This window comes from Stylophora pistillata, chromosome 6 (genome assembly GCF_964205215.1).
Source record: "Stylophora pistillata chromosome 6, jaStyPist1.2, whole genome shotgun sequence".
In the NCBI taxonomy this organism is placed as follows: Eukaryota; Metazoa; Cnidaria; class Anthozoa; order Scleractinia; family Pocilloporidae; genus Stylophora; species Stylophora pistillata.
The window spans coordinates 26,303,858-26,316,983 of record NC_142524.1 but is presented as its reverse complement, the minus strand read 5'-3'; the positions used below and the strand labels follow the sequence as shown (position 1 = coordinate 26,316,983).

Here is a 13,126-nt window from a genome sequence, read left to right as displayed (position 1 = left end):
CCACTCACAGCTTCGGCGTTCGTTTTCACACCACTTGAAGTTTCATATGCACACCAGAAGGCCGCTATTTACGCAGGGTAGCGTTTATAAACCCTACGAGCGTCTTTTTAATTTTTTTTCTCAATAGTTCCTAACAAGGCTTTTATCGAATTTTTCCATATTTTTTATTTTTCTTTTTTTGTTATTGTTTTGTTTTGTTTTTGTTGGTTTGTTTGTTTATTTTTACCAGTTTACAGAAAAGAACGTCTCATAACTGATGTATAAACAGAAGCATTTCAAGAAACTAACAAATACCGCATGAAAATTATTACCCGAACGGCAGATATTTCCATCTCCGTAGTGTCCTGGTTTGCATGTACAGTTGTACGATCCCTTGGTATTGTTGTACACAGCATCAGCACTGCAGTTTTGTGTTCCTGAAGCACACTCATTCATATCTGAAAGAGCTCTTCGTTAACAAGAATCTCATCACTGCAGTTAGCTTTAGAAATTAACGCAGATTTAAAAGCAGAGTATGAACAACGAATGGAGACCCACGTTGGCTATTGAAATATGAAAATACTCTCCTTTTATTAAAACGTCATCATTGCAGATGTGAAAATAAAGTGTATGAAACAAATTGAACCCAAAGAGGAATCCGACAGGTAATCTTGCAAATTTTTCAGCAGCTCTCTTACCAATAGGGCCATCAAGCCAGTTATGGGGATTGAGTATTGTACAATTTGATGTATTTAGTTGATGAGATTTATACATTAGTCACCAGACCCTGTTTAATTGATTAAGATTAGACCCTGAAACTAAGCTGCGTTTTAATTACCTTTGCAAGTCCTTTCATCTCCAGTAAATCCTGGTTTGCATTTGCAGCGAAACGATTCCTTGGTATTGTTGCACAGAGCATTAATACTACAGTTGGATTTTCTAATGGCACACTCATTTATATCTGTAAACTCAAAGCAACCGATTTAGTAAGGAGAACTTCCTAGGCACATTACTACATTATAGGGTTGAATATGTTTTTTCTTTAGTTTCTTCAGCACTTTAGTTGGCAGTTCCGTCGGCAAACTAGTTGATATCTGTAAAATTCAAGGCAACTGACTTAGCAAGGAAAACCCCTAAGCACGTGACTAATTTGATCATTTATAGGGTTGATTGACATGTTTTTTTCTTTAAGTTTTATTATAACATAACGAAAGTAAAGCGCGCGCTCTAATTGGTCAATTTAGCGTCCCCCATTTGCCCATGGGTGTACGCTGCAGACGTGAGCAAATGCAAAGACTATTTTTCCGCGCGCGCTTGTTTTTTCTGGTCACGTAAGATTTGTTAGATAAAAGGGAACTCTTTAGCTACAATGTATCAATGTTATGTTATAAAACAAATGGTAAACACCACAGCGTACACTATTGAGTTATGGATGCACTTGGGAGGTTGCTAAGCACTCAAGAAGCTAGAGTCGCTCTCGGCTATCGCCTCGAGCGACTCTTACGCTTCTTTCGTGCTTAGCAACCTCCCGCGTGCATCCATAACTCAATAGTGTACGCTGTGGTGTTTACCATTTGTTAATTCCTATGTTCGTCAAGATAATTAGGGTTTTGGTGTAGTTCACCTTTGCATGTCCTTCCATCTCCAGAATATCCCGATTTACACGAACAGTTGTGGGAACCTTCAGTATAGTTGCAAACAGAATGTTTACTGCATTCTTGTGTTCCTGCAGCACACTCATCGACATCTGCAAATTAGATCGTCATCATTGCGAATGTAAAAATTAAGTGTAAAAAACAAATTGACACTTGCGTGGGATCCGACATGATAGTCTTACAATAAGTAAATAAATAAATAAATAAACTTTAATAGCTAACACAATTACTGGTAACCCAGTAGTTTACATTGTGGTCGGAATTAAAAAGAATTATAAAAACTAGATTGTCAAGAACAGCGTGCACGCAGATATATTCAAAACGTTCTAGAGATAGTAAAATGTTCACGATCTGAATTACTTTGTGAAAAATTGTTCACCAACCGACTCTTAGAGTTGCTTTCATCTGTAATAGTTTTAAATTTGTTGTCCAGACGGTTCCATAAGTAAGGGGCACTCGCATGAAATGTTCGAAGGCCTGCGTTGGAGCGACATTTCGGCACGGCCAGATGATCATGAAAAGAAACTCGCGTATTATAAGAATGGGTGTTTTTTTAAATAAGTTTGATAGCTTGTAAAATAATGCGTAATGCGGACATTCTCCGTTCACAATTTTGAACATCATGCATAATTTCTTCATGCGTATTACGTCATCAATTGGCATTCACTGTAGTTTCTTAAACATTTGAACCGAGTTATCGTGGAAACTAGCATCTAATATTATCCTACTACAACGTTTCTGCACTCTAAATATTCTCAGCAGTTGATCGTTAGGGGCGTTATCTCAAAACCGAACAGCAATATTAAAAAACAGGCTTAATAAGCGCAATAAATAACAATTTTCTGCAGTGGAGTTCAAGGAAGCCATTCGCTCTTTTTAGCGGATTAATTCTAGAGTTCGATTCAGCTTCCCAATTAAATATTCGATATGGTTGTGCCAGCTAATGTGCTTGTGGATCTTGACGCCTGGGATTTTTTCATCGTTGGCTTCTTCTATGCGGTTGCCATTTAATTAAAGATCTAACGTTGGATTGTTAGCGTATTTCAATTTTTGTCGTGTAGCTATGAGTAGGCGTTTCGTCTTCTTTGTGTTACGTACCATTTTGTTTAACTTAAACCAATTGCTAGCATTGTTTAGGCTGACTTGCAAATTCTGTTGGATATGATCAATGAAGTGATCGGAACTCCATAGCGTTGTATCATCAGCGTATATTTCGGCCTCAGAAGTTGGTAGGCAAAGAGGTAAGTCGTTAATATAAAGTGAAAAGAGGACGGGACCCAAAATTGGTCCTTGTGGAACGCCTCGTGGCAACATGAGAGGCTTAGATAGTGATCCAGAAATAGTGCATGTTTGAGTTCGATCACATAAATACGATTTGAAACATCTCAAGGTTGGTTCGCTAGCGCGGTATTTAGCGATTTTAGATAGTAGAATGTCGTTACTCACTAAGTCGAAGGCTTTGCTAAGATGCAAGATTATCGACCCAACAAACTTGCTTTTATCCATAGCCTTCAGCCCGTTGTCTGCGAGGTTCAACTGGGAAGTTTCGCCTGCATGATGTGGGGGATAGACAGACTGTTTTCTGTATAGAAGGTTATTGTCGCACAGGTATTTTAAGTAGCATGACGCAATATATCTTTCAAGACGTTTGGAGATAACTGGCAGGATTGAGATGGGCCTATAGTTGTTTCTGTCATGAGGTGAGTCTTTCTTACAGACAGGAGTTAGCCTTGCTTTTTTGAATTTATCCGGAAAACGGTTTTACTGATTCTAGATATGTAGATATTAGTCAAACTATTAGACATCGCCGATAGTACTAGTTTTAGAATTTTAATTCCAATCCCATCCAGGCCTGTGGCTTTGTTTCCTCTTATGCGCTTTGTATATTCTTCAGCTTGTCGAGTGGTCATGAGGAGGATATTAAACTACGTGGAAACATCTATGCGAGCATTAATATTAAACTTAGCTGTAACATGGAAAGCATAGCTTACCAGGCAGAGGTCACCACAGAAACCGCAAAGGAAAGGTACATTGGTCACTGTGACACCGCTTTTAAAATACGTTACAGGAACCACTTGTGTTCATTCCGAAACGAACGTTACAGGCATGCTACTGAACTTAGCAAATATATATGGAGTCTTAAAGATAAGGACACTAAGTTTAATAGTAAGTGGCGCAAGGTGAAACAAGCTAGTTCGTATTCCAATGTAGCTAAAAGATGCAATTTGTGTTTGTGGGAAAAATATTTTATCATTTGTAAACCGTAAATGGCGAGTTTAAACAAAAGAGATGAGCTGACATCATGTTGCAGACATGTCAGGAAATTCCTCTTAAAGAACGTAACGTTACGATAGCGCGTGCAGTATGTTGCGCGTGCATGTACACATTGTTCTGTCTTTTAAGTTTCGATGGATTGTAACCGTTATTTCTGGCAGTTGCCTGACGATTGCTTCGCAAGAGGCATGAAACTCAGAGTTGCAGTAAAAGTTCAAGTAACCTAAATCTTGAAGTATAATTATCCATAGCTCTAGCCCTGCTATTGAGCACTTTTTAGTAGATGATGATCTCATTCCGCTATTTTGGTTATATATATATATATATATATATATATAACTAACTGCAGACAGTACTGTTTCGGCCTTCTGGGCCTCATCAGTGCAGTGCTAATGCTAGGATGGGGGAGAACCGAGACGGTCACCCCAAACGACCCAACCTTTGTGGTATCGTCTAAGCCATATATATATATATATATATATATATATATATATATATATATGTATGTATGTATGTATGTATGTATGTATGTATGTATATATATATATATATATATATATATATATATAGATATATGTATATATATATATATATATATATAAAGTGTGACTTGATTTTCGTAGAACAGTGCTCAATACATAGAAGTAGAGCGAAGTATATATTGTGGGAGGAAGTGGCATGGCTTAGACGATACCACAAAGGTTGGATCGTTTGGGGTGACCATATTGGTTCTCCTCCATCCTAGCATTAGCACTGCACTGATGAGGCCCAGAAGGCCGAAACAGTACTGTCTGCAGTTAGTTATATATATATATATATAACTAACTGGTATGCCAAAGATATAGCTCTTTGGCATACAAAGCTTTGCTTTCATGTCCAAATTGAGCACTCTAACTAGGATGAGTCATTGCTCTGCAATTGCGCATGCTCGCTAGTGTACTCTAGTTTGAGCACTCTGGCATGACTTAGACGATACCACAAAGGTTGGATCGTTTGGGGTGACCATATTGGTTCTCCTCCATCCTAGCATTAGCACTGCACTGATGAGGCCCAGAAGGCCGAAACAGTACTGTCTGCAGTTAGATATAGCTCTTTGGCATACAAAGCTTTGCTTTCATGTCCAAATTGAGCACTCTAACTAGGATGAGTCATTGCTCTGCAATTGCGCATGCTCGCTAGTGTACTCTAGTTTGAGCACTCTGGCATGACTTAGACGATACCACAAAGGTTGGATCGTTTGGGGTGACCATATTGGTTCTCCTCCATCCTAGCATTAGCACTGCACTGATGAGGCCCAGAAGGCCGAAACAGTACTGTCTGCAGTTATATATATATATATATATATATATATATATATATATATATATATATATATACGCGAAATAGGCAACGTAGGATCCATGAAAGTGGTCGACAATGAAGGAGCGATTACAGTAGCAAATGGACTACTCAAGTTACGCACATATGCATTTTAATACAGCCTGTTTCGTAGACCAACAAAAGTTGATCCAGTCATCAGTTAAACTCCATACACACTGAGGCATCGTGACGGTTAACTCTAACTCAGCAACGTGATCACGTGACATTTTTTAAAAAATTCAAATCATGAAAACCGTGCGCGCGCCGATAATAGCGTTAAGAATACTAGAAGATATATTTTCGCCGATGTCTACAATTGGATACTATTTCACTTCGCTTGTTTAAAGAGGCTTCATGTGGATAAGACAAGATAAAAAATTTCTCAGTGAGGCATAAATTGCAACATTTTGTGGCATTGCAATGTGCTCTAGCCCTAGCAATAATATCAATATAATAATATTAATATTAGTATTCTTAACGCTATTATCGGCGCGCGCATGGCTTAGACGATACCACAAAGGTTGGGTCGTTTGGAGTAACCGTATCGGTTCTCCTCCATCCTAGCATCAGCCACTGATTCTGGCATTCTGGCTGCCCTTGAGACTTACAAGCTTTTTGAACTAGCTTCTGGATCTAAGATCAACCTTTCTAAGTCCAAGGGTCTCTGGTTGGGTGGTTGGCGGGGTCGTACGGACCCCCCAGTTCCTTTTGACTGGTCTCCTGCTAAGCTCAAGGTGCTGGGGGTGTTTGTCGGCCCCGGTAACCTTGATGAAGACAATTGGCGTCCTCGAATTAATGCGGTGGACCGTGTTCTCAAGTCTTGGCGTTCTCGTGTTCTCTCTTTTCATCGCAAGGCCCTAGTCATTAACGCTCTCGCCCTCTCCCGGGTTTGGTATGTGGCCTCTCTTATCCACATGCCGGCCTGGGTGGAGGCGAAGCTTTCCCGTCTTGTTTTCTCGTTTTTCTGGTCTGGCAAGTGTGAGCTCGTCTCCCGTTCGGCCGTGGTTCAATCTTTCCTTTTTGGTGGTTTTTCTGTGGTTAATATTCAGTCCAAGGTGAGGGCCCTCCTTGGTCAATGGGTGAGGAGATTCGTCTCCTCCCCATCCAGTTGGGTCGCTCTCATGTCCTTTTGGTTTAACTCTTTGTTTGGTGTCTCTCCTCTTGTTGTGTTTTCTCGTCCTTTTAGTTTCGACCTCAGGGTCTTGCCGCCCTTCTATCAAGCTCTGGTTTTGGCCTGGCGTAAGCTTGACGGGGCTTTCGCCACGTCAAAAAACTCTTTAGTCTACGGCTCTTCCTGCCCTCTTGTTTGTTCTCCCGTTCTTACTATGTCTACCAAGTCTTGCTACCTATATCTTCTCTCTGAGAACATGGTCCAGCCTTATTGTGTCCTTAAGTTTCTATTCATCTATCCCAACCTTGACTGGCCTGCCACGTGGCGTGCCCTATCCTTCTTTTATCTTGACCGTCGTGTCATCGACCTAAATTGGAAGATTGCGCACGGCGTCCTGTACACCGCCCGGCGTCTCTCCTCTTTTGGTTTATCTGTTCCTCTCTCGTGTTTTTGTGGACCCACGGTCTAGTCACTCAAGCATTTGTTCTTCTACTGTCCACTTGCTCAGAGTGTTCTCGCCTGGGTCCAGTCCTTGCTGTTTTCCTTCTCTCCTATGTGTCCTGCCATCTCTTTACGTCATGTCCTCTTTGGTTTCAACTCTAGTGAACTGGTTTCTGTCCCGCGTGTCTTTGTCTATCTGCTCAATGTTTCTAAGTTTTGTATTTGGCGGAGTAGGAACGATTTCCGTTTCCGTAACGTTCGTCCTGGCGCTGTGGCGGTGATTGCTTCTATCAAGGCCCGCCTGAAGTTTTATTTACCAATTTCCTTCAGGCGATGCAAGTCTGACAGGCGTCGTCGCGTCTTCCATCGTCAGTGGGGCGCCCGTGGCATCATAGCTTCAGTGGTAAACGACTCCCTTGTCTTTTCCATTTAGTCCTGCTCCCCGTAGTTATTTAGTTTCCTTTTTTTGCTCAAATGAATGTGTCTCGGTGCTGCTCGTGCTGGGTCTCCTTTATTGGTGTACTGCACAGTAACCTCGTTCTTCTTTTGCTTGAGTGACGTGTGATCTTTTGCTTGAGTGAGCGTGTCTTTGTGCTGCTTGTGCTGGGTCTCCTTCATTGGTGTACTGCACAGTAGCCTAATTGTTAGTATCTGTTTCGTAACCCATGTGCTGGGTCTCCTTCGTTGGTGCACTGCACTGGGCCAGTATCGTTCGTTCTGTCTACTTTGTAAGTGTGTCTGTCCGCTGCTTGTGCTGGGTCTCCTTTGTTGGTACACTGCACAGTAGCCTTTCGTGAGTATTTGTTTTGTTGTCCATGTGCTGGTCTCCTTTGTTGGTGTACTGCACTGGTCTGTTTGTCCTTGTTCGTTTTAGTTCTGTGTCCCCAATTTTTGGTTTCTGTGAGGTGGGGTTCGATTCCCCAGCGAGTTTGGCGTCTGGTGACCCTCGTTTCTGGTGGACCCTAACCCTAAGGCATTGCACGCAAGCCATGGGTGGGATTAGTCCTGTTAGTCGGCGGGCATTGCACACGCCCTTCATCGGGGGCCCGGCCGTCCACCTTAAACATAAAAAAAAAAAAACTGCACCGACGAGACCCACATGACGCGGGATTTTTCTTGTTGGCGAGGAGCTCATTTTTGGTAGGACAATTGTAAGTATCCTGTCGTTTTGCCTTTTCTGCACTTGTGAGTACCTGCCGGGAGGGAGAGCTTTGCAGTTGTCTTTTTTCTTTTTTCGCTGTTCGTCGCCCATCCAATTTTTTTGTTTTTTTGGTTGGGTCCGAACTTGGTGGGTCAGCCGTTTGGGGCTTTTTGGGCTTTGCCCTTTTTTTCCTTTTTTCTCCATGGCTCCGCCTTTGGAGAAGACAATTGACATTCGGTGTACTGGTTTCCCCGCTGGAACTTTACAATCTGAGGTGGTTAAGTACATCAATGACTATTTTGCAGTGGAATCACAACATAAAGTAGTTTCTATTCAAGAATGTCCTGGCCGTATAGCCAGGGTCACTTTTACGGAGGGCGTGGCTAAATTGTTTTTTGAAGAACAGGGTTCTGTTGTCCTCAATGGGTTTAAGTGCTCAGTTATAGAGCCTCCCCCCCCTCCCCCCCAGTTCACTAATATTGTGGTTTCTTGGTACCCTTATGAGTGGCCAAATGATGCGGTGGCTACCGCTCTGTCAGGTTATGGGGTAGTTAAAAGCGTTAGGCACCAGGTTTGGCCGGGCTTGCCCGATGTCTCCACTGGTTCTAGAATTGTATCGATGGTGCGAACTAAGGAAATCCTCCGGTTTGTGTCAATCAAGGGGATTAGATGTAAAGTTTGGTACCGTGGCCAGCCCCTCCGCTGCGATATTTGTAGAGCGATTGGACACAAGTCTGCAGCATGCCCTGATAGAGGCAGGTGTTTAAGGTGTCACAAAGAAGGTCATTTCACTCGGACTTGCCCCGACGTCTGGAACAAGGCCTCAGCTCCTACTGTCCCAAGTGTGGCAGCTCCTGGTGATGAGGCGGTACAGCCTTTGGACTCGGTTGTTGTTGTTCCCCCTCCTCCAGCTGGTTCAGTTGATGAAGTTTCTGCCCTCTCTGCTTCGGATGTTAACGTTGCTGACCCCACCCCTCCCGAGCCTGTGGACACTGCGATGGAGTGTGGTGATGTCTTTCCTCCTGCCTCGCAGGGCCCACTTGATTCTCAAGGTTATTTAAATGAGGATGTTGTTGACCCAATTGTAGTTGTGTCTGGTCAAGGGGCTAGTGTTCCCTCTAGTGATATAGGCTCCTCGGAGTCGGGTGTTAAATTGTATGACGAGCACTTCAGTCAGTTGGATGAAGTTGCTAGTGTCACCTCGTCGGTTGTTCAGGGTATTTTGAGTAATGGTGATATCCTAAGTAGTACAAATAATGAAATGATTAATGATACAAGTAGTGAAATAATTAACAATACTAGTAGTGATGTAATTAACGATAAGGCCAGCGCTGGCAATGGGGAAGTTATCTTAGTTAATGAAATTGCAAATGAACCTAATGTCAATAGTGAAAATAGTACCTTACCTAATGTAGATGAGCCTCAGGACTGGGGTTCCATTGTTGACTCTCAGGATGTGAATATGTCACCGGCCTCTGGCCAACGCAAAAGGCCCTCTACCTCCTCGACTCCTAGGCGCCGTCCAGCTAAGAGGACCCCGGGAACTCCTCGATTGCCTGTGGGCCCTTCGGCTGCTACTAGGGTTAATGCAAGTCGTGCGGCTAAGAAAAAGTCATGATGTTTCTTTCATGCTTTGTGATGGCTCTTTCCATCCTTACGTTAAATTGTAATGGTATCCGGGACCAGTCTAAAAGGATTGGTCTCGTGCAGTGGTTGCGATCTCTCCCTGTGAAGGTTGACGTTGTCTGCCTTCAAGAAACGCACTGTGTTACTCGGGCTGAATGTTCTTTGTGGTTTTCTTTGTCTGGTTTCTCTTCCGTGTTAGCTCCGGGTTCTGTCCATTCCTGTGGTTGCGTCGTGCTCTATCGTCCTTGTATCTCTCTTCTTAATTCTTGGTCTGCTGATGGTCGCTATTTGCAATGTGAATTCTCTTTCCATGAAAAGGTCTTTAGGTTGGTTTGTCTCTCTGCCCCCAATTGCAACCCTGCATGGGATCAGTTCTTTGATGGCCTGCATTCGAAGATTGACCCTTCAATACCTACGGTCCTGGCTAGCGATTTTAACTCCGTCTTTGACCGGGCTCGAGACCGACGTGGTCCAGTTCCTGCCACTGTATCTAGGGATAATTCCTCCTCGCTTAGTTATCTTTTTGATGCGTGTTGCGTCACTGACATCTGGCGTTACCTCTACCCCTCTTCTCCGGGGCTCACCTGGACCAGGTGGGACGGGAGTTTGGCGTCGCGTATTGACATGTTTGGGATTCCTTTTGCATGGGTCCCATCGGTGTCCTCTGTTACTGTGTATGTCTGTCCATTCTCGGATCATCGTGGCTTGTGTTTGTCTGTGTCTGTTCCTGACGTCGTCCCACCTGGCCCTGGCTTCTGGAAGCTCAACACCTCAATTTTGGAAGATCAGGATTATTGTCAACTTGTCCGGGAGGAATGGTCCGCTTGGCGTCTTGCTGTCCCTCGCTTTCCCTCTCTCGCTAAATGGTGGGATAGGGGGAAAAGCCGGATTAAGGGGCTGACCATCCGTTTTTGTGCCAGTAGGGCCCGTGAGACATCTGCATGTAGAGACGCCTTGGTGCGCCTTGTTCAACATCTCCAGGAGAAAGTCGATTTGGGGGTTACTTCTTGTGTGGATCCCCTGCGGTCGGCTCTCTCTGAGCTTGCTCGCCTAGATTCTCATGTGGCGAAGGGGGCCCAGGTTCGGGCGCGAGTCAAATGGGTTAGGGAAGGTGAGACTTCCTCGCGTTATTTTTTTCGTTTAGAGAAAAAACGTTCTGCCGACCGTCGCATCTCTGCGCTGAGAGAGCCTGATGGCTCAATTGTTTCTTCTTCTGCTGCTTTCTGTGCTTCTCTTGGTTCCTTCTATTCTGGTCTATATACTGCTTCGCCTACAGACTCTCATGTCCAATCTTCCCTTCTCGGTAATCTGTCCTCGTTTCTTCCTCAGGATCAGTCCAATAGTTGCGAGGGCCTACTCACACCATCTGAGGTCTTTGACGCTCTCAAGGGTATGGCACGCAACAAGACGCCAGGTCTAGATGGGCTCCCTATGGAGTTCTATCTCCGCTTTTGGGATGTGGTTGGTGCTGATCTTGTGGCTGTTCTTAATGAGTGTTTTTCTTCTGGCTCTCTTTCTCTCTCTCAGCGCAGAGGGGTCATTACTCTGTCATTCAAGAAGGGGGATCGTCTTGATCCCAAGAACTGGCGCCCCATATCTCTCCTAAATGTGGACTATAAGTTAGCGTCGCGGGCCATGGCCGGGCGTCTTCTCCGCGTGATACATCTCGTCGTTAACCGAGATCAGACGTGTGGGGTCCCTGGCCGCTTCATTGGTGAGAATGTCGCGTTACTGAGAGATGTTGTCAGCTATGCTGAGTCCTCTGGCACCCCTGTCGCAATCCTATCTCTTGACCAAGAAAAGGCCTTCGACCGGGTGGATTGGGGTTTTATGCGGTCCACCCTGGTCGCCATGGGTTTTGGTCCGTCTTTTGTCGCGTGGATTGACTTATTTTATACTCGTGTGCAAAGTGCAGTAAATGTTAATGGTTACTTAACTCCCTTCTTTGGTCTTTCTCGTGGTGTTCGGCAGGGGTGTCCATTATCTTCACTATTGTATGTTCTTGTTTCGGAGGTCCTTGCTTGTAGCATTCGTGCAGACCCCCGTATTAAGAGTCTGTCTCTTCCAGGTTGTCCTCCGCTGTCTCCTATCTCTCAGTAGGCAGATGACACATACTTACCTCGGATGAAGGCATCTCGGCTGCTCTTGACATATATAGGTGTTATGAACTAGCTTCTGGATCGAGGATTAACCTCTCCAAATCTAAGGGTCTCTGGTTGGGTGGATGGCGGGGTCGCACGGACCCCCCAGTTCCTTTTGACTGGTCTCCTGTCAAGCTCAAGGTGCTGGGGGTTTTCATTGGCCCCGGTAACCTTGAGGAAGACAACTGGCGCCCTCGCATCAATGCGGTGGACCATGTTCTCAAGTCTTGGCGTGCTCGTGTTCTGTCTTTTCGTGGCAAGGCCCTCGTTATTAACGCTCTTGCCCTCTCCCGGGTTTGGTATGTGGCCTCTCTTATCCACATGCCGGCCTGGGTGGAGGTGGCGCTCTCTCGTCTGTTTTTTTCTTTCTTTTGGTCTGGCAAGCGGGAGCTCGTCTCTCGTTCTGCCGTTATCCAATCCCCCCTTTTTGGGGGTTTCTCTGAGGTGGATGTTCAGTCTAAGTTGAGGGCCCTCCTGGGCCAATGAGTGAGGAGATTTGTCTCTTCTCCTTCCAGTTGGGTCACTCTCATGTCTTTTTGGTTTAATTCCTTGTTTGGTGTCTCTCCTTTTGTTGTGTTTTCTCGTCCTTTTAGTTTTGACCCTAGGGTCTTGCCACCCTTCTATCAAGCTCTGGTACTGGCGTGGCGTAAGCTCGACGGGGCTTTCGCTACGTCCAAAAACTCTCTGGTTTATGGTTCTTCGTGTCCTCTTGTCTGTTCTCCTGTCTTGACAATGTCTGCCAAGTCTTTCTACCTGTATCTTCTCTCTGAGGACATGGTCCAGCCTCATTGTGTTCTAAAGTTTATGTTCATCTACCCCAATATCGACTGGCCTGCCACGTGGCGCGCCTTATCTTTCTTTCATCTTGATCGCCGTGTTATCGATCTGAATTGGAAGATTGCTCACGGCGTCCTGTACACCGCCCGGCGTCTTTCCTCGTTTGGTTTGTCTATTCCCCTCTCTTGTTTTTGTGGGCCCCGGGTTATGGCAGTTTTACGGAGCCTATTCTTCTACTGGTTGGTAATCCTTACTTAGCACACTACATTTTTCTGCTTTATGATGGTTTCTCGGCTTAAAAGTTAGGAAGTTAATTGTGTCCCCTGTCACTGCACCAGGATGTACCCCATGGCTTTGATGTGCTTGTCTCCATTATCAGGCGAGTGTGTTGCTTCATTGCCACATGTGTTGGAGTCATCTTGTGAACCTCCTGTACCAAAACCAATTCGCGAGTTACACGAAGAGCAGTCATTCTGCTGGTTAGCAGCGATACCGATTCTTGCTTTGGCACCACGAAGGTTGTCTTCTCCCACCACATTGAATCCTTCCTTGTTGCAGTAGAGCTGTAAGGAGGCCTCTGAACCAATCAGCGACTTCCACGTTGAACTACCCAGTGAGGTGT

At 44.6% G+C, this 13,126-nt stretch overlaps 1 protein-coding gene and 1 pseudogene across 2 annotated transcripts in view; both read right to left on the bottom strand.

Annotated features, from left to right (window-relative positions):
• The window catches only part of LOC148729153 (uncharacterized), a 70,879-nt pseudogene that overhangs the window by 6,595 nt on the left and 51,158 nt on the right, over positions 1-13,126 (bottom strand).
• The window catches only part of LOC148729159 (putative skeletal organic matrix protein 5), a 9,395-nt gene continuing 8,987 nt past the window's right edge, over positions 12,719-13,126 (bottom strand). For both annotated transcript variants that reach the window (XM_088725321.1, XM_088725322.1), the window contains one exon: positions 12,719-13,126. This exon is cut by the window's right edge and continues 226 nt beyond it. In XM_088725321.1, coding sequence (XP_088581447.1) covers positions 12,831-13,126 — 296 coding nt within the window. In that variant the 3' untranslated portion in view covers positions 12,719-12,830.